At 44.0% G+C, this 24,128-nt stretch overlaps 1 protein-coding gene across 1 annotated transcript; it reads right to left on the bottom strand.

Moving 5' to 3' along the window:
• Nucleotides 1-1,574: 1,574 nt before the first annotated feature.
• LOC135311510 (ovostatin-like) lies at nucleotides 1,575-24,093 on the bottom strand. Its single transcript, XM_064440861.1, has 22 exons — nucleotides 24,082-24,093; nucleotides 20,066-20,215; nucleotides 19,291-19,461; nucleotides 18,553-18,685; nucleotides 17,162-17,249; nucleotides 16,202-16,430; nucleotides 15,468-15,594; nucleotides 14,098-14,219; nucleotides 13,390-13,441; nucleotides 13,011-13,094; nucleotides 11,903-12,079; nucleotides 11,510-11,591; nucleotides 10,467-10,623; nucleotides 9,922-9,996; nucleotides 8,446-8,611; nucleotides 7,617-7,837; nucleotides 6,959-7,174; nucleotides 6,694-6,818; nucleotides 6,409-6,499; nucleotides 4,530-4,601; nucleotides 3,164-3,266; nucleotides 1,575-2,174 (listed from the first exon to the last, which is right to left on the bottom strand). The coding sequence occupies exons 1-22, from the start codon at nucleotides 24,091-24,093 to the stop codon at nucleotides 2,122-2,124; spliced, it is 2,706 nt and encodes a 901-aa protein (XP_064296931.1). The 3' UTR covers nucleotides 1,575-2,121.
• Nucleotides 24,094-24,128: the final 35 nt, after the last annotated feature.

Below are 24,128 nucleotides of genomic sequence, written 5' to 3'. Positions count from 1 at the left end.
GCTTTAGGTTCTGGGATCTTATCTCAGTGGAAATACCTGGTACTAAATAACTTTACAGTTCTTTTCTAAAAGCATGTGAAAGTTGGTGAAAGACATAAAAAAGAAAGGAAGTTGTTTTGGGGGTGACAGGTTATGTTTTTGCAGCTTTCATGTAAAATGTCCTTCATTTCTTTCTCTCCCACCCCTTGGGTCTTTCCTTAGGGAACCTCCTGGATGGCTGCCTTTTACAGGGCAATGAAGGACCTATGCATGATTGCTTTTGGCTGCAAGGAGAACTAACATTTAGTAAGTTGTTTGCAACGACAGCAGTAAGTGCAGTGTAGACCTGATGGACAGGTCTGCTTGCAGGTCTGCATGTCTTCTGTTGCCTGTCACGCATCTTGAGCCACTACTCACGGCTGTACCTCATCTTGCAGAGATTGCATTCTTTAGGCCAGCGCCGAGGTCCTGGGAAGATGGCAGAGATTCTTCCTCGGTAATTGTCTCCTGCTTTGAGTTGCAGGTTTCTACTGGGTGGTTCTGCTTAGAACAGGAGGTTTCAGTTGATGCCTTTTCCAGGCCCCTTCCAAGCCAACTTTTATGTGCTTCTACAGCTTCCAAATGTCTTTTGCATCTTTCTAGGATTACAGAGAGCCTGTGGGTCATGGCTGCCCCTTAGCAGAAAGGATTAGTTTCACTTGAGCCATCTCTGGGCAAGCCTGACACCCTACTGGACAGTGCTCTGAGGGTGTACAAAGGGCTGCTCTGCTCCTGCCACCTCCTGTGCTCTTGCGTGGTCTGCCTCACAGCAGGCACATTGCTGTTGAGTAAAGTGTTTTTGGGAATCAAAATCTGCTTTGTGAAGCCCATTTTCATGACAAATATGCTAGTCTCTTCCGACTGTAACTAGGACTTTGTCTAACACCCTGACTGAAGAAACAGCAGCTCAGTGATATGATTCAATCGGCAGATCTCTGCCCAGATTATTATGGATGGATACGTGGTTGGTTTCAGTGTCCTTCCACCAATGTCATCTGGTCAGGGTGAAGGTCAGGTCAGGTCACTGCAGACTGTGAGGGACAGTAGCCACAGTGTGTGGCTCTCTGCTCTACCTTTTCACTAAATGCAGAAAGCACGACAGGACGTGTCTTGTAGTTTGCCACCCATCATAAGCTCCTTGTGGCTCTCTTCATTCTTTCACTCCCTCCAAATCTTCTGATTTTCCTCCCTCCAAGGGATCCACCATTCCTCCCTAAGCCCTTTTCAAAGAGTTTCTGTGTTACAGCTGTCAAGCCTCTCCCACCATTAGGCTTTGGGTAGAAACCTTCCATCACACAGCCCAGGGCCCCGATCCTGTCTGTGCCACAGATGTCACTGATGTCAGGATGTCATTGTCATTGATTGACCTGCCCAAGGCATGAATTATTTTAGCTTATGAAATACGTTACAGCACCCAGTTCTAGATACAACAAGGAGTGGAGACTGGGACAAATAGCATTGCCAATCAGAAGGTTTTATTACAAAGAGCAGTAAAATAGGAGATGTTAATCTGAAGAAAAACTTTCTTTCTAAACAGAGGCAAAAACTGTGTAAAAGTTGCCTCCCTGCGACTACAATTCTGACATCTGTGAATGATTCAGTTCAATCACTGAAAAAAAGTGAGGCTCAAAGCCATTTCTTCAGAATCTTCCTTCAGGAAAAATGGAAAGACCAAAACCAATACAATCTACAGAAGCAGCAGCAGCAGCAGATTATCCTCCTAATCTTGGATTTCTTAAGAGGAATGTATGGCCAAGAACAGTTGTTTCAGGAGTTTACCTTTAAACAAAGCTCCCACTGGAATATATGTCATGGGTTTCCAAAAAGATGGATGGTCAGGGTTAACAATGGCACAGTATTTCCTTTGTTAGGAAAAGCACTTCATCTGGAGTTTCTGATCCACACTGACCCCAAGCTCTTTTGAAGTGTGGGCCACAATGGGTCCATCTGATCTACTGGAATTTGAGATTTGCTTATTCTTCATTCTTCTATGTGCTTTTCATTGCCCTCCCAGAAACAACCAAGTCTCTTATCCTCCTCTTCTTCTACAAATGCTTGCCTGATACCGCCTGAACCATTACCTCTTCTGGCACGTATCTGATTTCACTCTGAAGGCGGGGAGCAGGGTGCTTTGTATTCTGCCAGAGCATATTCGTCTGGAAAGGAGAAAGGAAGATGACATTTGCATGAGAGTGAGAAATCATTCTGACCCCAGTCCGTGTACATCTGTGGTTAACACATTATGAACTGGAAAACATTTGCTAGATTTCGTGGTAGTCTTCCAGTTGTCAAGGCATCCAGTTGCAGGGGTGCACAGCCAGAGCCCACTGCAATGCTCTGACCATGTTTGTCAGGACACATCATTGCTGTGACCTGCAGGATGTGGATCAGGCAGCAGAACATGCACTCCAGGGTCAATTCTCTGGATACTGCTGCTCATCTTCTAGGGTGCCGTTCCCAAAGGTTGTGCCAAGCTTGAGGAAAGTGTGGGGGAACCTGAGCCACAGATCGGATAACATAAATTCCAAAAGTGGGCAATGTCTGATGCAATTCTAGTTCCTTGAAACCAGATTCAGAATGGTGATCAGGCACTTAATATTCTAGTTAGGTGCTTAAACTCCGTTGAGTGACAGTGGGACTGTCACTCCTACTTAAGTTTTTAAATTCCACTAAGGAACAGCTCTTTGACTGCAGCCTACTATGGCAAGATAAAGCAAAAATACGAGATAAGCCAGACCAGGGAAGTCAGGAACACTGCTGCCTTTGAGCTATTGATTTTAACCATCATGTTCAAACTGTAGAAAGAAAGTGGAACCGCACTTCTTTCTGTATGGAGTTTGTAAGAAGCAACTCCTGATGTATAACTTCCCAATCTGCTCTATGTAGAAATGAAGCAAGAAATGAAAGACAGGGGGGCAGAAACTGTGCTTCCGCAAATCCTTTGCAGTCTAGTAATCCAAAGCAGCAGAACTGCTAGCTTACTCTCTGTTTGTCTCTCCCGAGGAATAAAGGCAGCAAATGCAGAGGGGTGAAGAGAAGCTTGCACAGACCGAGCAAGGGGAAATCCACTTGTCCACACCTTGCAAATGGTGAGATCAATGCTTTGATTTTACAGGTTTTGCTCCAGCCTACCGAGGTCACCTACCTGTTTCGTAGTAATCATACATATGTACTGGCACTGGTTTGATATCTGAGACAGGCAGGCTTTGCTCCACACTGAAGGAGAAGCTGATTTCCTTCCTGGAGACCTGGAAATGGCAAGACAAGAAAATGCATCAGAACTTTTCTTTCTTTTTTTCCTCATATCTATCCCTGAGGCTAAGGTTGAACAGGTGCATTTTTGGGCCAGACTGCATGACAAAGCGCCATTGTACAATTCTCTCTCCAGATCGTAAACTTGACGTCAAACCAGATGATTGTTTAAAAGATGTTGCTAAATATGTTCTGTTGCTAAAATTGCGCACTCTCTTCTTTCTCTCTCTTCATATTTCTTTTGCCAATTACCCCAACCATTCCCTGGTTACTGCGGCTTTCAGCACATCGGCATTCATCCTCTCACTGAAAGCTGCAGTTAGTTTCTTCCCTTGCCTTTGCCCAGCTAAAATGACCTGCAGCATCCCTATGAGTCTTCTCCCCGCTTTTCTCTCTTTCAACACATTGAAATCCAGACCCTCATCCCTCCCTGTGGTTTTGTTCCTCACTCCACACTCCTGCAGCCAAATGTCCCAAACTTTCCTCCCTGCTCATCCTCCTCAGCTTCATGGTTTCTCCGGCAGGCCTGGGGCTGTGCCACTGCTCTCTTCTCCCTTTGTCCTTGTTTTTATCTTGCTGATCTCTTTATAGGAATGGAGACACGGACAGGGGCTCTGGAGAACTTTCTGCATCACGGGTGCTCTGCAGGTGAACTTTCCACATCTCAACATCTCAGCTTCTCTGTGGATTCACAATATTGACCCCCAATGCTCCTTATTAGACCCTCGGAGGCCAACTAATGAAAATTAGGGTTGGAGAAGTAGATATTACGATTTAGTTTTGCTTCCTCTGCCCTTCCCTTTCTGGTATTTTAAGATCCTTTGTGTTTAGATTTTCATCTTTCTCGTCTCTCATTCCCTTTATTAATGTCTTTGATGTGGGAGGGCTACTCTTTTCATACAGAAATCTCTCTAAAAGGGAGGGGAAGATACCGACTCCCTGTAAAACACTCTCAGATCAACTCATAAGAAGCATCACTTAGAGGCTGAAGAATATCATGTAGACCAGGGACTTCGTTTGCAATATGGAAATGCAACTTAGCTACGTTTGTGAAATGTTATTTAACCATACAGCATTCTTCACAAGAAGTACTAACAAATACCTATGCCTTCACCGTAGGCTGTTTGATGTTGGACTGAGTGAAGTCCCTTCACATCTTTAAGACATGCGTATTGCTAATCTGCTATGACTGAGATTATTCTTTTGCCTCCTTTAAACTTCCAATTTAATAAAACCAAAAAGAAGCTTCCCAAACTTACCTTCTGAAGGTAGAAGAGGATGTGGTTGTTCTTGATGTCTACGTGGTCCACAGCAGAATTCTCGTGCTGAAGCTTTAAATAAGGCAAATGATAGCAGTGTTAACATAGGAGACTTGCCAAGGAGACTGACAAAGAACTCTGGGGTAGCAAAACGTGTTTAAAATGACCGCCACGCTCCTGTGTTGCCACCCTGACATCTCGTGGCCAAAGTAAGAAATGCAAGTTCAGTGTTTTCATAACATGAGGCGTGCAAGCCAACTACAATGAAAAAGAGTTTTGCTAGTCAGCTTTGCTGTGTGTGACTTTTATCATTAACTCGAGTGCTCTCATTTCAGTGAGAGTTCACAACTACAAGAGCACTTCTGCACAGGTTTAAAAATGTTTTAGAAAAGCGCATGAGAAAAACGATTTTGCGCTAAAAATACACAGACATACAATATTCCAGATGTTAAAAAACAGCTATTTTTCCCCCACACATATAAAGAGGAGTACATATAAAGCACATTAGAAGGATATAAAGTAAATACAAAGTCAATATAAAGAGGAGAAAGATGCCAAATAGTGCAGCACCTCAGTGGGAAAACCTTCCACAGTTATGAATTTCATACAGTTCTAGTTAAAAACGAAATTCAGATCTGAATGCTGAATGGTTATAAATGCCCCTAGCTCTGAGTAGACTCTAGGACGAATCGCATCCTTCTTTTTATCTACAGAAGATTAAGGCTCATGGCTTGAAGATAACGCACCAGTTGCAGAACTTAAATTGCACTAGGAACAGAAGTGAAGTGCTTATCAATGCTCTTCCCAGAATTGCCACCATTGTGACCAAATTTCTGGATAATAAAGGAAGAGCCATATCCACTTTTTCTTTGTTTGCTAAATGTGCCTGTTGTGGGTGGGTGGGTGTGTCAGTGCATGGTCGGTGGTGACTATGAAGCTGGACTAGCTGGCTAGTAGGCTAAGTGGCTTGGGGACACCTGCTGAAGCAGGCATAAGCCTGGGCCAAATATTGAAGACACCAGAGGATCTGAGTTGGCTGCAGGAGGGATCAGGAGGTCCAAGACTATTACTGGAGAGACAATAAATTTTTGGAGACTCATTTGTGTGCGTGTGTGTATGTGTCTGCGTGAGGCAAATGGGAGACCACGGGATCCGAGCCCAGCTGCTGCAGAGACTGCGTGTCTAAGGCTGGTTACTGGAGGTACCCATCATGCATATGTGTGGGTGCTGGGGGGCTCACTTCCAGCTGGTGGAGTGGGGCTGCGGCTTCAAGGGTGTGTATGTCCAGGTGCCAGCAACTAGGTAGAAAAAAGATCCAGGGGCAGTTACTGGGCAGACTGCGTGTCTGAAGTCAGCTACCAGAGGGATCCACATCGTGTATCTGCATGCATATAGGTGCATGTGTATCCATAGATATATACACACATTTACTTATCTTTTCCACAAACAAGCTTTCAGACTGCTCAGCCATTTGTGCTATCTGTATCTGTGTAAGTGCTGTCTTTTCTGTCCCTGTTGATCTGTGTGGCCAGCTGTGTATATATGTGTATATACATATGTATATATGCATATATGTATACATGTATAGTGTGTATGTGTGCCTATTGGGAATACACACTCAGCCTTACTGTTAGCTGGACCTGGGGATATGAAGCTGCAGCAGTCTCACCTCTGTTGGACTACTGGATTTGGCAACTCCTAACAGATTTGTCTTCAACAGATGAACAGCTACGAGTCTGAGACACAGAGTAAGTGACCAAAGGCTGCACCCAGGGACTTTGCAGAACTCCCATCCCCATTCAATTTGCTCATCTGAGACTATTTTTACCAACTGCCTATGTTTTCAGGGTTTACCATTCTCTTTGCTCCCATTCTTTACCTTTTTCAGGGAAGATCTTACAGGAACAAAACCTGAGAGCATCTTCACATCAATAATGGCCATGTTGGAGACTTTGCGGTTTCCTGTGTAACTAAAATGAGAAAAGTTCTCTTAGTCTGGTTGGCAAATGGAGAGGAGAACAGTGGATGACTCTTTCAGCTCCCAGTGACCCTGTTTCTCTTCCTGCAGCTGCACGGTAGCAGTTAACTGCCCGTACTTAAACCCTTCCTTGGATGCATTACCAAACTGTGAATGCAAGGGGGTAGGTCAATAAGAAGTTGTTACCTGGCAGAGAGGACAAGGTCAAACTTTGGTGGGAAGTTGCTTGTACAGGATACGTTGGCCGGCCGTACAGAGAGAGAAAATCCTGCATTTCTTTCCGGCAAATGGACGTTGTATCTCATGGTGGTCTAAAAGAGATGGGAAGCGTGAGATGGTCAGGGATTTAGAGGCTTTGGTGGCTTTGGCATGAGGTATAGAGGGGAACGAGGTATTGAGGACCCCCTGCTTAGTTCTCAGAGGGGTGGAGCTGAGTTTCCAGCTTGCTTACCTGCAGATAGACACAGCCAGTGCCTTTCACTTCCACACTGTAATTCCCTGGAATAGCAGGTAAGGAAGCCTGCTGCAGCAAGAAGCGGTTCTTGTCATCCACCTGGAAAGTCTTACTGGGGAACTCCATGAAGTTGACTTTGACTGTGTTAAGATTTTTTTTGGAGAAGGTGAGGTATCCATACTGGGCTAAAGCTTGGAGAGCAACAACAGTGTCCTGAAAAGAACAGCATGATCCCTAATTAGATAAATACCCAGCTGTGGGATGGTGCATGAGCTTAGCACAGCTCCTATTTCCCTCACTCTCTGTCAGTGCTGATAAATGGAGGGGGACTTTGCAAAGAGCTAAGGAGACAAGCAAATTCTGGGGCAATGGATTTGAATTATCCTACAAAACCTGGGATAATGCTGTGTCAACAGAGATTGCTGTCTACTGCTAACTTGAATCTCAGGTAAATACCCATTTCCTAAAACTAAAATAAGCACGAAGCGGCCTATGAAAAGCATGGTGTGCCCTGACAAGGAGGCTTATGCGAGCACCATTTATCAAATATTATTCAAACGAATATGCAGTCAGGAAGATACGTTGTACTATGGAGATCCAGCTTGCAGGCTGGACTGCTCACAGAAGCTTTCTTTATACCACACCTAGTTGTTACCTGGCTGGAGGAGAAACCACCGTATGGGTTCTGTTGCTTGACAAGCCAGCGCACAATGCGAGAAATATAGGATAAGTCTTCTGGAGTGAGTTTGGCTTTGTTGAGCAAAGCCAGGAGCACATAGCTGGTCATTTCAATCTCAGCAGAAGGGGCACGGGGGTACAAGACAGGGAAATTTTCTGCTGGTGGCTTATTTTCTCTCTGCCAATGAACTAAACCACCTGAAAACAGAAAAGTGGGATGTAAAAAGCATGGAAAAATCTCTTGCCCTTAAATCACTACAGTATCACGTGGGAAATAGGCGTACAATTCCCTCTCTGCCTTAACCCAAAAGGTTTGCAGCCATCACTGTCTTGAACTGTGTAAGTTTTAGTTCTAGGGAGAAAAAGATGACAGGAAGGGATGGAAAGGGAATTAATAAAAAGGGGCTGTATAAGTCAAAGAGGGCTTGAAGTGAAGGTGGTGCAGCAGAAGGATGCTAAGGCAGTCATGGACTGCGGCACATGACACAGCCAAGGGAGCTGGGTTTTTTCGGCACGTAGAAGAGGACACTAACGGGGAGAATAGGTACAATCTTCCACTGCCTTGGACTGAGACTTCCAGGTGTCTCTCCCCACCTACATTATTTCATAACTCCAAGAAAATCAGGCCACAGCGCAATCTTGTGTGAAGGTAAAAGAGACAGACAGAGAAGTTCATAAGATACATTCAGTAGCAAAGTAGGCATGAAATGGGAAGGGAGCTGCATGAATGAGAAAACTCCACATCAGAATAGCTTACATCATACCACAGGCCATTCCATCAGCTGAAGTGGCCATACAGCGCTTACCATCTCTGGTAGCTGTCTTGTCCAGCTTCTCAAGGAAGAATTGGCGTCTTTTCTCTTTGCCAGCTAAGCCATAAGCATACGCAAAGAGTGCCTGGTTATACATGTTGTGGACCCCATTGCCAAATGCAGTCTCCAAACAGTTCATGCCACTCTGGACGACAGGATGCTAGTAATGCAAAACAGAGTTGGGTGGTCAGGTACTTGCATTTGTGTCTCTGCTTCTCTTTAAATACTTCCATTACTGCTTAAGCTGCCATTACTGACCCTCCAAGCTAAAAATATACACGATCCATGGCACACTGTAGTGTGTATCCTGTCAAAAATGCCCTGCCAGTGGTGCTGCCTTCTTTCTGCATTTATTTAGAGGCAGCGTGGCCGGACTAGAAGAGCACTGGTTCTTTTCCTGACTTGCAAGATGATCTTATGCAGGTGAATCTTTTATTTCTTGGTTGCTTTATCTGTGAAATGTGGATGATTTTTGCAGAACTACATAAAGTGTATTGAGACCTCATAATGAAGCAGGCTGTCTCAGATGGGTGTTATTACTCATTTGCTAGTTATAGCTTTCAAGATAACTCTTCGCCCCTTTTAGCCTTACAGACTATCTCTGTGAGCTCTGCTTCATCTCAGGCATCACCAGCACACTACTATGTCCTGTCTCTGCAGCTTCACTTACAGATGTGGCACCGGATTTTGGAGCTTCTTATGAAGATATTGGGAACTAAATTTATATTGCTGAAGAACTATTTGATTCTGCACAATGTTTTTATCCTGCCACTCCCAGGATACCCTACCGCACAGTATCTGAGGAACGTGCAAAACTCAGCATGCCTAGAACATATTTGTCAGATTGGGAACAACTTTCAGCTTCCCTGTTTTACAAAGCACTGAAAAATCGGGGAGGGGGGGAACCAAACCAGGGTCTCAAGGTATGCAGGAGGTGTATTACAGGGAACAGGACTTGGCTCTCATTCCTCCATGCCTAGCAAGTATTACCAACCAGCAGCTCATGGTTTTCTTGCATTATTAACAATTACGTAGGGAAATGGAAACACAGCTGCTTTGATCTGAGAGATCCATAGAGAGACAAGGACAGATACAGTTTATAGGACTGAAGATTTGGATAGCTGGAACTTTGGACTGGGAAATTCAGAGAAAATTCCAAACTGGACTCTGGATGGGCAAATTCAGTTTTGATTTTGCACCTATGTAGACTACCATTGTTTAATACAACTGGATTCCTCGGGGATTTTTCAAATTAATCCATAGGACTGGATATGTAACTGATTTGTAACACTCATTAAATACTTATGGCAACTGCAAGGCTCTGGAAGCAGATTTCCTCAGCTGACCCTATGGTCCTACCATCAGTATTTACTACATTGTTAAAGAATACGGATGCGAGGACTATGACTTGTGCACTGTTTGACAAATGACTGATTGGACTTATAGGGCATAACAGCACCAAATACCTACTGCAGCAGTGTGTCCAGCCTCCAGCAACGCTGCCACAACATAGGCTGTGAGTGAGTATTCACCTTCTTCTCCACCCTGAAGAAAACACAAGCAAAGAACAGGTCAGTACAGTTGTCTGAAAGACACAAACCAGGAATTAATTCATAGTTCAGATACCAGTTAGATTTGAGGCCAGAATTAATTTCTGTCTCCCTGTGTGTACAAGAACAAGAAAGATCAAGTTCAATCAGGATAAAGCCAAAGTTATTTCATGCATTTTCTTGGTTTTTGCACATATGCAATAAAGGACATTATAGCCTGTGGCTGAACATATAATGCAGTGGTGGAAAATAAAAACTGAGTTTTCTGGCTCAGAAAGTTGTACTTGTTTCTACCTCATCATCACTAACAGGTGTAAGAATTGTTCCCTGCTTGTATATGAGAGACACAAGAGAATAGTACTGGGAAGAGTAAGGGTGCGGTGATAAGCTTCTGTCTGGCAGAAATGACCCAAACCAATCCCAATGCCAGGACGGGAAGTTTGGGACTATACTTGTCTCAGTTACCTTCAAAGCATTGTTGAAATGTGACCCAGTATTTTCAAAGCAGCCATCTGACTTCTGCTTGCTTGCCAGCCAGATCAAACTTTGAGACTGGACATTGTCATCAATGTAGATGTAGCGACTGGCTTGTGCAAATGATTTGTACACAAAGGCAGTGAGCCTGCAGGTAAACAAGAAACAGGAAGCAGGTAAGGTGTGAACAAGACTAAGAAGATTTACCAGCAACTGGATATGCATAGAAAATGACATACAATTAACTCCATAATGTCTGAGGTAATAGAAATAAGTGTCTTGTAAGTTTTAAATAAATAAGGTAGTTAAAATCCTTGTATTAAAAACTGACCTGAGGTTTCTCCATTACTGTGCTAAAACCATTTTTTCAGAGCAGGGGTAAAGTATAGGCAGAGCTTGATGCTTGATGACAGTCAACTGTAATCTTAATAAAATTCTGAAATAAACTAGGTGGGAAGGAAGCACTGGAAGTCTCCAGTCCAACGACCTGTTTAAACCAGGGCCAACTTTAAACTCTGTCAGGTTGCTCAGCCTCTTGTCTGATCACATTGTGAAAATCTCCAGGGATAGAGACATCCACACCCTCTCTGGGCATTTGTCTCAGTGCTGCAGCCTTCTCCTGGGGAAGATATTTATTTTTCCTTCTACCCGGTTGGAGTTTCCCCTGTTGCAACCTGAGACGAACTCTTGTCTTTACTCTGTGCACCCCTGACAGGAGTCTGACTCTGTCTTTTCTCCAGTCCCCATCTAGGTAGTGGAAGGATTTACCCAAGTTCCCCAGTAGCCTCCTCTTCTATAGGCTGAACAAACACAGTTCCTTCAGCCTCCCCTTGAACATTATATACTCCATCCCCCAATCACATCATCCTTTTGTTGCATCCTCTTCAGTTGATTAGTCTCCTCTACACTAGAGGATCCAAATTAATTGAGCTGTGTCCATTCAGTCTATTAAAAATAAGAATCACTTAATACTTTGGTGATTTTTCAAAGCCTAGATTTCCTGCGCTAGGGAAACAGGCAGTGTCATCACTTACCATACACTCCCTTCCCCATCTCGTGTCCCAAAGGAGCTATAGGATCCATCCCAGTGTTTGTATGACAGCTGTTTTTGGTACCCTGAAACACAACAAAGAAGACATATTTTCTAATCACAGAAAAGGCCTAGCTCTGCTGTTTCTCCAAGCGAAGCAGTAAGACTTTTGGATTTATTATTAAGTAGTGTATGTCTTGTGAATAATGTCAGCCACTATGAATTCTAGCTGCTTTTGCTTTGGGAAGTATGACAAGCTTCTTTGGGGTGCCGTCATTGCCTGCTCTATGCAATAAAAGGGGTGCCAGGATTCAGAGATCAGTGTTCACCATGTAGAACTTGAGAGTTCAGTGCACACAATCACAATATTAGATGGAAGAATGTGAAAGCCTCTCACCTGTGGATAAATACCCAGTACCCTTGAGCCTAGTCTCTTCAGTCAGCTGCCCAGTCTTATTCAGATAATCCAAGGCATAGATGTTGGGTGTGAACAAGGCCATGTTCTGTTCTCCGCAGCCATAAGGCATATGGAGGAGGTTCTCCATGTTCCTCAGGGCTGTACCCAAAATGTCTCCTGAAGAAGGAAAGAGATAAGAGGTCAGTTGAGTTCAAACATGATTTTATTACGCAGCTTTATACATTGCTTGATATTGCCTTATTATGAACCCAAGAGCAATGACTAGTATAGCTTAATCAGAGTAACCAAAGACACAGCTTAGATGAAAGGCTGAAATGCCCCCATTTTATATTTTTTATTTGGATGCTGGACACCTGGGACAAACTAAGAATTTGAGAAAAATCTGAGCACCAATACTGGCTGGCATGGGTTCTGAGAAACAGCGATGAACCCTTAGAAGGGTTAGACTTCCCTGCCCTTTACAACCTGCTTTCTGGTTTGTGTGTTCATGTGTGGGGTATGACGCTGATGGGTTACACAGGCTGTATTGCACACCTCACACTGACCCAGGCAAAACAACTGTGTTTAGAAAACAATCTGGGTTCAGAACCTCAGAAAATTCTCACTGAAGAGAACAGTCAGTCTTAACAATGACTTTAAGTCTTATTTCATGGGAACTTAGGTCTGACAAACATCTTTCATTACGCAGAAACATAAGTTTGAAATTATGGAGTCAGCAAAGTTCTGAAGTCTTCTTTCCAAGAAACAAAAATAACATTTTTTTCACAGAAGCCTGCCTTATCTTACTTTTCAGTGGAATTAACTGTTTTACTATGTAGAACAGGATATGCTAATGCAGCAGTTATAATCTGAAATGCAATGAAAGTTGAAATAATTTGATGATTTTGTCCTCTTTTGATATGAGAGAATTCTGAGCAACTTTTGTCTTTCACTTCCATTTTGCAAAGTAGGAAACGTTTCCTCTAAAATCAGGATTAAGTATTTCCTCAACTTTACATTAGTTTGGCACAGATATACGTGATGGCACTTGGTGCAGCGCCAGAGAAATGCCATTTACTTTTGGCTTTAGTCTTAGTACTAAACTTACCAATGACAGAAAAATAAGCTCTGGCTGATCCCTGCACTAGGTTTCTTGGCAGGCTGAGAGACACTGGTTCAGAAAATGTTATGCCTGATGAGAAAATGTAAGAACAAGAATTATTAAGATCATCTTTTTCCAGAAGCCTTCACTTTGTATGCATTACTACAGTGACTGCTACGGTCTGCAGTCTGGGTAAAGAAAATGCTGCAGAGGCTTGCCCAATGAGTCAAAGGTATCTCGGAAAATCCTGAATTGAAGCCCAGCACCTTGACCCCGAGACCCTCTTTCTTCCCCTGGAAGGGCCTCTGGTTTTGTAGGACAAAACCTACCGGACAGTGATGCAGTTCCACTGACACCACGGAATGAAAGAATGAAGTTGCCTTACCTTTTGTACAGACGAGGGAGCTCTGAGTCAATTCCTTTTTAATACCTTCAGGCTGTTTGTTTGCAGGGAAGTGGTCAGAAAGAGGAAGAAAAAGTGTAGAAAATCACCATGAAACCGTGACTATTTAATAGCGGAAAACAGCATGCGGATGTGGCTATCCAAATGGTGCACCCCTTGCACCCAGTCCTACGCTATCTCCACTAGAATACTTCTTGGCCCATGGCTCCCTCTTTCTTTTATCCAACACCCTGTCCAGAGTACATTCCTTCTTAGAAAGCAGTTATAAAATAGACATTTCCAGCCTCTGAGAGGGACTCTGTCCAACTAATACTATGCAGCTGCTGCCTTATGATGCTCAGGATACATTATTTTCCTCTTATATCTGCCCTCCAACCCCCTCCCCAGTGTTAGAGTCACAGGCTAAAGACACTTATAGGTAAGGTGTGGAATCTCCTCCCTTCTGGCTACATCTCTGCTGACATCTGTGGGGTGTCAGGGCATATATGCTTGTGGTCGCAGGAAGAAGACAGTGGCAGGAGGACAGTGGATGTGATTTACACTCTCATTTCACGTGGAGAAGCCTACTGTACACAGCTCCGTGTGTGTCAGCTGCCTCGCCTCCTCACACTAGCTAACTGCTTCTAAGCCACAGCTGCAGGAATTGCAGTTTCCATAAGGCAGAAAGCACATGCGGATTTACTACTGTACCTCAACAAGGAGGGTTTGAATCAGGGTGTCCCTGCGAATTGTCTCCTCTTCTGGGGATGTGCTGTTTCCAGTACCTCTGGTATTCAGTTTGGCCTCAGCAGTAACTGTGAATTTCACCTCACCTGAAAAGCCACCCACCACCCCAAGAAAAGAAAGTTATCTTCAACGTCTGCAGTTACCCCTGGTCTTCACTGACTCTCCCAGCCTGACGGACTGCTGAGGAATGTATTCTCTCTGAAGGTAGCTCAGCTCAGTAGAAACACATTTCATATAGGCTCCACATCTGTCTGCTAGTGGCAAGGAGTGGTTGCCTGAGGCCCTAGCATGAGGAGCAAAACGGGGGCGATCCTGGCCAAAAAGCTGACGGTACTATCAGTTTCCACCTCTTCTTAGCCTTGGGCTGAGTTTTCTCTGGCCTAGGGCAATGTTGCAATAGTTATAGCTCTGCTGCCTCTCTCCTTCAGATGGAATTTGTTGGCTGAGGGACAACACTGAGGAGTAGCCTCAGTGCTGCTGCAGCACTGAGAAGCAACCCTGAAGGGGGCAGCTTTGCAGGTGTTGCTCACTTCACCCCTGCAATCATTGCAAACTGGAAATCCAAAGGAGTTTTTTACTTGGAACAAAATGCATTATTATCAGAGTTACCAGGGGGAGGCAGCAGCTTTCTTTTTTTTCAGCTCTGGAGTATTATTTTGCTGCGTATCCCATTTTCATCTCACTATAACTTTGCATCTTTCTCAGTGAGTTTGAAGAAATTAGTCATACCGACTACAGGGTTTTAGAAACCACCTTTTAAAGCAAAGGTCCACCTGTGGTTCATTTTGAGAAGAGTCTTTGCTAATGAAAAGTTTTTCTTTCTTCATCTTCTGGGGCACCTAAACACGCAAGCCATTGTAATTGCTTCTTTTAAAAAACAATGTTGACATGACGGCAGTGTGAATTAACACAGCTGTAAAATCGGGGAGGAGCAATGTCCTTTTGCCCATTGAGAATCCAGTCCAAAATTAGTAGCAAGTTTTATTCTCACTGAATAGAGTTGGTTAAGTGCAAAACTGTCAGCTGAATGATCGCAGGTACATGAAATCCTGCCAGTATTTCATACATAATGTGGCAAGTGAAGAGTTCTTCCTAAAACAGACAGGAAATGGACTACCGAAACTAGAAGAGGTAAAACGCTGAAATAATTCATTGCTCATTCAGTGCATCTAAGGAAAGTATAGCAGAGGTCGAATACTAAATTTGTGGAGCAATTAGTGGAGCTGTCCAGAACTGCCTGCCCTGTGGATTATTGATTCTGCATTAAATGCTGGGAGTGACAGAGGCAGAAAGATCAAAAGGGGTATATCAAGGTGATGAAAAGACAAACCTACCAAGTTTGTGAGGGCTAACAGCCCAAATATACGTTTTTCTTTCATTGGCACACACCCTTGCTGTGTTGCCCTCTGGTGAAAGGATTTCTGCCTTGTAGTCACCCGATGTTGCCAGTACAGCACTGATCTGAGACAAAGAAAGAAGGAGAAAGATTACAAATTAAGCAGGCTGCTCCTGAAGTCAGGCTGCAGGGCAAGAGAGACTTGCTGGAGAAGCTATTTGTCATCTGAATCTGTGGGATGGTACCAGGACAGAAGGATGGAGCATTTCTCTGGGGAAGCGGCAAGCCTGTCTCTTTTCTGCCCACTGTTAGTGTCTGTTTTTGACAGAAGTATACGAAGGTGTCTGTGCTCATTAGTGGAGTCTTCTTATGAGTTACTGCTACATACCACATACTCAGTATGCATTGTGTTTTGCACAGCACTGTACCCATACACTCTGCTCAAATTCCTCCTTCAGGAGCAAAATGAAGAACTAAATTATGTACAGATGAGGAGCAAGTTCTTACCTTCCATGGACCAGCCACAGTGATCATCAGCCACATTTCCCTAACGTTATGACACGGGGGGGTGGGGGTGGGGGTGTCCAGGGAGAAAGGGTGGGAGAGTAATGTGTCAGGCTAAAGCGTAAGTTAAACACTTATTTCTGCATTTCTGATGCCTGATGCAGGAGAACGTTGGGATCTCTGGGAAAAAGACAAGCCATATAGGAAGTAAAGGGGAACTTGATATACCTGGATGCATTTGTTGAGGTAGTTGAAGACGTTGGCTATTAAATTAAATTTTTCCCCTCGAATGACAGAGTATGGCAAGGTGAGGTCCACAAAGAATGGTTGGAATGCTGTCAGTGAAACAGGTGAGGAGATGCCAAATCCAGCATCATCCTGCACGCAGAAAGCACTGGCTTTCCATTCTGTGATGGTGTCAGGAATGCTGTAAAAGACATTGACTTCTCCCCTGGAACTGAGGAAAATAAGAAAAACAGAATGAGAAATTATCTTTGGCATTTTCAACACAAATTATAGAACAGGCTCCCTGCTTGAGTTAGTACTTCTGTTTTCATCTCACTTTCTGCAAGATACATCTTCATATTTTAAAAAATATTATAAAGCTGGAAGTAAAGATGAAGGTGCTGGTGAACTACATGGTAAAAAGCGCTGGGCTGGGAAGAATACTCAACTTTTTAAATTCAGAAATACCATTTCTTTAAATACCATCTCACCCAAACATACAGATTAGAACCAATAAATTCGGATTAATGTTCTAGAACAACCCCCAGATGCATAGTTAAGATGGAGATATTCTCATTGTAGATGCTATGATAGCCTGGAAAGAAAAACAAAAAACCCTGCGTTTTCTGCTGCTGAATTAAAAAAAAAAAAATATTAAAAAAACCAAGTTTTGTTCCTGCTCTCTCTTGAACAAATACTCTTATTTTACTCTTAGCCCTTATTCTTTCTCCCCATCAGAAAGATAGGGGCAGAGCACAGAGCAGATGACATTCACTGTTCAGGTACGTTTGACACTGCATACAAGTTTGGGAGCTCAACACTCATTGAGCGATATGGGAAAAGGAGATCTGCACCTACAAAGCAGTCGTATGTTCCATGGCTTCTTCCCAGAATTCATTTTGGCAACATGTACCAACTCAAAGATCTACGTGAGAGCTAAGAAGTGAAGATAAAAATACTCACTCAGTATGAACCAGATCCCAAATCCAGGTCTCGGGGAAAAATTTCCGAACAGTGTTAACACCACCCCCAGCAAGAATCCTTGACTCATCTAGAAGATTGTGCATGGTTAAAGTATAATATTAGAGAGGTCAGGCCAGAAGAACCTGAACTGCTGTCAGGCATGCTCAGCACCATAAATGAACACTAGGTATTCCATCTGAGCTTTTTCCCATTCTTTTTCACATAAAAAAGGAAAATTCTAACAGATGTAGGGTACGAGAAGAAACAGTTCCTCATATATTCTCTTTTCCCATGGGAAAATACTAGAAAAATTAGCTATTTCACAAGACATTTCACTTTATTTCATACTGAAAGGTCTCATCATCCAGTTAGAAAGGCACGTTCCCTGTCCTCTACCACTAGCTCTCTTTGATTTGCAAATGGGGAACAGCAGCCAGTATTGTCACCAAAGCTTATAATTCTTTACAAACCTCCCTGAGAACTCAGCCATTTTTACCCTGCTCAGTAGTTAAAAGTGGTGCTGAATATCCAGTCTATTGGAAAACTGCTTTTGTTCATCTAGTCAAACTACAGGTCTAATATGAGGAATCATTTAGCACGGAGGTACCTCAGATTTCCTAGACATATAATGGAAATAACAATACTTTCTTATTTTGCTGGACTTAGGATCATATAACGACAGAATCATTGAAAGAAAATCTAAGTTGGACGGAACCTCCAGAGTTCTCTAGTGCAATCTCCCTGAAGTAGGACTAACTTCAAAGTCAGCTCATGTTGCTCAAGGGTCTTGTCCAACTCAGTTTTGAAAACCTGCAGCAACGGAGATTCCAAAACCTTCTGGAGAACCTATTCCAGCGGAGCACAGCTCTCATGGGGAAGAACTTTTCCTAGTGTTGAACAGCAATTTTCCTTGTGGCAACTTATGACTGCTACTTTTGCTCATTTGCTGAGCAATCTGACTTGCAGAAAGATAACTGTAACTCCTGCTGATCTATTAATGCTTTGGAGACTATGTGCTAAGGATGTTAAGTGCAGCGTGAACTCTAAACGTTGGGAATTGACATTATTTTTCTGCACTGGCAATTCCTTTTAAATACTTAATTGAATTGTGATTTGGTGAAAGGTTCTGACCTGGAAAACCCTGAAAAAGTAATATCAGTTTATGAAAGAAGTAGCATCCCAGAGTTCCCTGTCTTTTCTGTATGCACCCTGTACCTACGTGAGAGAGAATTGACTCTACTACAAGGACTGTCAGAAAGAGATTACTAGAGGCAAATTGGGATGCATAAACCTATTCCCCCCAAAACCCTCAACCTGCTTATTTTATGCAGGCAACAGTTTTGAAGACCGGGCAGACTGGAAGTGGAGATACAGTATGAACTTTCCTTTACCTATGCCATAGACATTGACAGGGGTGAAACCATGTTCCAAATAGGCTGGGTAATCTTCCATATCTGATTTGTCTTCATTGCACAGAACTGGCTTCCGTAGCACAGAATTGGTGAAAACCTTCAGGCCCATATCCTGAATGTGAAAGAATCAATCATGTCTCACTCAGGGCATGCGTTAGCCACCAGCACGTGCCTCTTCTCCCACCTGGGTTATCATAGCTCATCTCTCTCCTCCCTCCTCACATGCCACCCTTTCAACCCTGAAAGTCACAACTCTTCCACTCTGAGCTCTATGTCTTTCTTATGGAGCAGTGACACCTGGCGTTCTGTGAAGAGCTGTAATGACGGGGCTTGTGTTAGGTCTTAAGCCATGGGACCAGCAGGGAGTGGAGGCAAGTGCATCAGGAACTAAGCGGCCTGCATCACGGACTCGGATCTTTGCTAGGAATGCTCAGATCTTTACTAGGAATGCCTGAGGTCATGAGCCAAGGCCATGGTCCAGCTTAGGACATACCTACTCAATCATGGGCAGGATCCCAGCGAACATACCTAAGAGTGACTTGCAGTCTTCCTGAGGAGCAGCAACTGAGTAGGATGAGAAGGCAGAAACTAGGTGATCAGAGACAGAATCAGAATCAACTGCCTGCTCTTAGCACTGAGAACCACCACCTGAGAAAGTTTAATGCTAATGTGCATTCTGGAATACTGCCCACTTACAGAACCACACAGAGCACGTACCCTGAAAATCCTGTAGACATCACCATCACGACTGACATTCACAGCTTCATAGTACAAGCCATCAAAAAAGGTGGTTTTGATTGGAGTACACCTCTCTGGCTTGTCATCTTCCAGGTTGAGGCCATTGTAATAATAGCCATATAAATCACTCACACGAAGTTGGTAGTACACCTGGGAGGTGAGGATGACTAGTGTAAGCACAAGGAAAGTCCCAGGCAGGTGCAAAATTACATATATTCAAAGCTTATGGTGGCCCCTGAGCAATCCCATAGACTGGTGGGTTTGCCTGGTGATGCCTACCAGGAGACGAATAAGAAAGTTGGCTGGTGATACGCAAGAAGGACTGCACTCTACCCACCTCCTTCTGAGCCACAATGGCTTTGTGGGGTGAACTTGAGCAAAAAGCATGGAGATATACTCCTGAGTTATGCAGAGAGGAGGCTGGAGTCCAGCAAGATACTAGGTGACATGTACCGCTTTTGTTCTGAGCCCAAGGCCTATTTGAGTCATAGAATGAGATTTTGACATAATCTTTCCCCAGGAGGAACTCTGCTTTCAAGGATTTACATTAGGCATATTCTTAGGACATGTCTTACACTTCCATGTTTACCAAAAGTAAATGTTCCACTATCAAATTCTGTCTTTCAAGTGTATAAGCCATAGAGCTTTCTTCAATCAGTGAGACTGAGTCTGTTTCCAAGGGAAAAATGGTAATTGGAATGTCATTCTGGATGTCACTATGTCAAAAGAGCACAGGCCTGGGGACGTGGCTTACGCTCTCAGCAGATAACTCTCGCTCAGGCTGAAGAAGAAGGACACTCTGTTCTACAGCTCTCAGGGCACAGTAGGAGTTGTCAGCAGCTTCAAGGTGGAGACCAACTTTAGAGCCAGGGAGACCCTGCTCTTCAGAGAACTCAAGCTGGACCTGGAAATTAATAAATCCAAGACAACCACACAGAAATGAGGAGAATCAGCTTGGCATATAGATCTAAATCTCACCTTCCACCAGCACTCAGTCTACTCTCTGTGGGGCAAAGGCCCTACTGCTACTTGGCCCTTCTGAATGCCACTTGTGTAAAAATCCACAACCTAGTCACCTCCCTTTCTCCGCTCCATTGAGAATTTAGTTTGAGTTCAAGCATACGTGCCAATTCCAGGGACAGGTCCTCATGTTCACAGGCACATCTGTACCTTTTCCGTTCCTAAAGGTCCTAAAGGTTTACAACCCTTCAACCCTTAGAATCATTGACTCATTATGGTTGGAAAAGACCTCTAAGATCATCAAGTCCAACCATGAAACCCAAGACTACCATTCCTCCTAAATCATGTCCCAAATTGCCATGTCTACATGTATTTTGAACACCTCCAGGGTTGGTGACTCCACCACCTCTCTGGGCAGCCTGTTTGAGTGCCTGACCACTCTTTCAGTAAAGAATTTTTTCATAATAAACAATCTAAACTTCCCCCGATGCAGCATGAAACCATTTCATCTTGTTCTATCGCTAGTGACCTGGGAGAAGGGACCAACACCCACCTCACTACAACCTCCTTTCAGGCAGTTGTAGAGAGCAATAAGGTCTCCCCTCAGCCTCCTCTTCTCCAGACTAAACAACCTCAGTTCCCTCAGCCTCTCCTCATAAGACTTGTTCTCCAGACCCTTCACCAGCTTCGTTGCCCTTCTCTGGACACGCTCCAGCATCTCAGTGTCCTTCTTGTACTGAGGGGCCTGAAACTGAACACAGTATTCAAGGTGTGGCCTCACCAGTGCCAAGTACAAGGGCACAATCACTTCCCTGCTCCTGCTGGCCACACTATTCCTGGTACAAGGCAGGATGCTGTTGGCCTTCTTGGCCACCTAGGCACACTGCTGGCTCATGTTCAGCTGGCTGTCAACCAACACCCCCAGGTCCTTCTCCGCCAGGCAGCTTTTCAGCCACTTTTCCCCAAGCCTGTAGCATTGCATGGGGTTTTTGTGACCAAAATGCAGGACTCAGCACTTGGCTTTGTTAAACCTCACATAACTGGCCACAAGCCATCAATCCAGCCTGTCCAGATCTGCCTGCAGAGCCTTCCTACTCTTGTGCAGATCAACAATCCCACCCAGCTTGGTATTGTCTGCAAACTTACTGAGGGTGCACTCAATCCCGTCATCCAGATCAATGATAAAGATATTAAACAAGAATCGCCCCAACACTGAGCACTTAAGATGAACCATTCCACCACCTTCCCTGTTACCAGGGTCAGTCTGACAGGTCTGTAGTTCCCTGGATCCTCCTTCCAGCCCTTTTTGCAGATGGGCCTCACATTGGCAAGCCTCCAGTCATCTGGGATCTCCCCTGTTAACCAGGACTGCTAATAAATGATGGAGAGTGGCATGGTAAGCTGTTCTGCCAGCTCCCTCAGTACTCTTGGGTGGATGCCATCCGGCCCCATAGACTTGTGAGTGTACCATCATGCAACACCACTGCCACAGGTACAGCTCACATGGTTGTCCCCTGCCCCTTCAGCTAACATGTCACCTCTGGGTGTTACCTGCACTATCAGATCACTTGGATCCCATGGCCTGCTTCCTAGTTTGTCCACCCTGTATGGATGTCAGTTCACCACAGGGAAGTATTTTGGAATGAACCAACCTGTTCCTTCCAGGAAGAAACCTAGGTACAGTTCTAGAGAAAATTCATGGCAGGAAGCACTACTGATAGTCGTGATGGATTGGACCAGATTATGGTAGGTCCCCTTTTTGCTTTGTCAGTAGGCTTTGCACTTGCCATCACACCCACATGCCTCCATTGTGCATCACAAGACACACGGCACTTAACCTTAGACTCATAGAATCATTAAGGTTGGAAATGACCTCTAGGATCATCAGGTCCATCCATCAACCCAACACCACCTTGCCTCCTAAACCATGCCCTGAAGTGCCATGTCTACAAATTTTTTGAACACCTCCAGGAATGGTGACTCCACCACCTCTCTGGGCAGCCTGTTCCAATGCCTGACCACTCTTTCATTACAGAATTTTTTCCTAATAGCCAATCTAAACCTCTTCTGGCGCAGCTTGAGACCACGTGGATCTTGTGGACTGCAATAAAGCCCTCATGTTATTTCTGCATTTACAGATAAGACCTGAGCCTAATACTGTGCAATCCAGCCACTCCAATCTGTTCTAGAGCCCTAAACTGTTGGACACAGGATATTTAGCATCACATGGTTTGATCAGAGATCCTTCCCTAAAGGTGATGCATTTATCAATAGAGTTACTGTCTCTGTTGGCTCCTTCTGACAGCAGGAAATGTGGAAGCACGATGTGTGATATTCAGGAAGGGTAGTTTTTTCTGCAGCAGTGGGGGGAATCTATTTACATCCCTCAGTGAAGTCACTCTCCTGTTGCTAACCTGAAAACCTGCAGCTCATACTGAGTAATCTGAGCTCTGCAGGTCTGCCTGCTGTGTGGTGACCAACAATGACCTCAGTGGGAAATGCCACTCCAAAAGACATGCAAGCTCCAAAGTGTAATACAGGTCATCCTAATTTTGTTGTCTAAATGGGAAAATTCAGCCTATAGCCTGGGAAACTGAAACAGAGCGCAGTCAAGGATCTTGATCAAAAGTTGTTAAATATAAAGTGTAAAGCATATTCCCATTTCCATGCTTCAATTACCACAATGCTCTTTCTTAGTCAGTCTGTAGTTGGGACCTGATGTTAGAGGAGCACTGGGCTGCACCACAGCTGATTCATGACAGCAGCAGCAATATGATGAGTAGCTCCCTTCCCTAAGTAACAATAGCAGCCCAACGCTGATATTCATCTGATGTTGGAAGCTGGATGTTTTCATTCTTACAAGAACAAGAAGCTACTTTCCGCCAGTGAGATCTGGAACCAAAGGCCAGAATTGGATCAAAAGTTAATTTCAAGTTCCAAAGTTAATTTTGGAATTTTATCTCTCTTTGTATATACATTCAAGCCATGGAGAGCATCATCTATCTGTTTTACCTGACCTGATAATATTCTGGTTTGCAAGAGCCCAGCTGGTGACGGGATCCACATTGTACAGATACGTATGCATATATATTTCACATTAGTGGACCTCTACCCTGCTCAGCCAGGGAGGAAAAAAGGAGAGAGGATGGTGATGTTTGTGTTCATGGGAGTGCTCTGTGTGTCTGCATAGGTCTGTGTAGCGGCCATGTGTGTATGTATAGCTGTAGTGTGTGTGTGCATCCTGGGTATGACATACTCGGCCTTGTTACTGCTTGCACATGGGGGCAAGGAGCTGCAGCAATTTCACCTCTGTTGGGCTGCCACATTGTGCTCTCCCTAAGTACCTTTTGCAAGGTGTCCATTATAAAGTAGATTTAAAGATTCAAGCACAAGTGGAGGGGTCTGTCTACTGTCTGATTAGGGAAGACATTTCAGTAGAGAGGAGGTTGAAGGCATGAACAGAACTTAAAAGTATGTTACATTACTTGAAAACTACTCTGTGTAAACTCATAATTCAGGTTCTTTCCTGAGAGGAAAGGAAGATGAGCAGAAGCACCAGTGTCCCAATCTCTCTCTGTTCACCAGTGTAAATCTTAGGAATTTATTAGCACTCCTACCTGCTGAGTTGCTAAAAATAAGGCCACAATAAAAAAAAAAAGTTCCTTAAATTAGCAAATAAATGCTTTGAAATATAATTTGTATTCCCAGGGAATCCTCACATGTAACTGCATAACTGAACGTAGAGAGGCTTTATGCTGAGAAGTGAGCTGTTACTTTTTAGTTTTACTTTTAACCTTTACTTTTACTTACCTCTAAAGCCATGTCTCTACAGGCAGCTTATCACTAAGGAGGAGCTT

The sequence above is a fragment of the Phalacrocorax carbo genome, chromosome 1, assembly GCF_963921805.1.
Source record: "Phalacrocorax carbo chromosome 1, bPhaCar2.1, whole genome shotgun sequence".
Lineage (NCBI taxonomy): Eukaryota > Metazoa > Chordata > Aves > Suliformes > Phalacrocoracidae > Phalacrocorax > Phalacrocorax carbo.
This window is presented reverse-complemented; position numbering and strand designations above follow the sequence as displayed.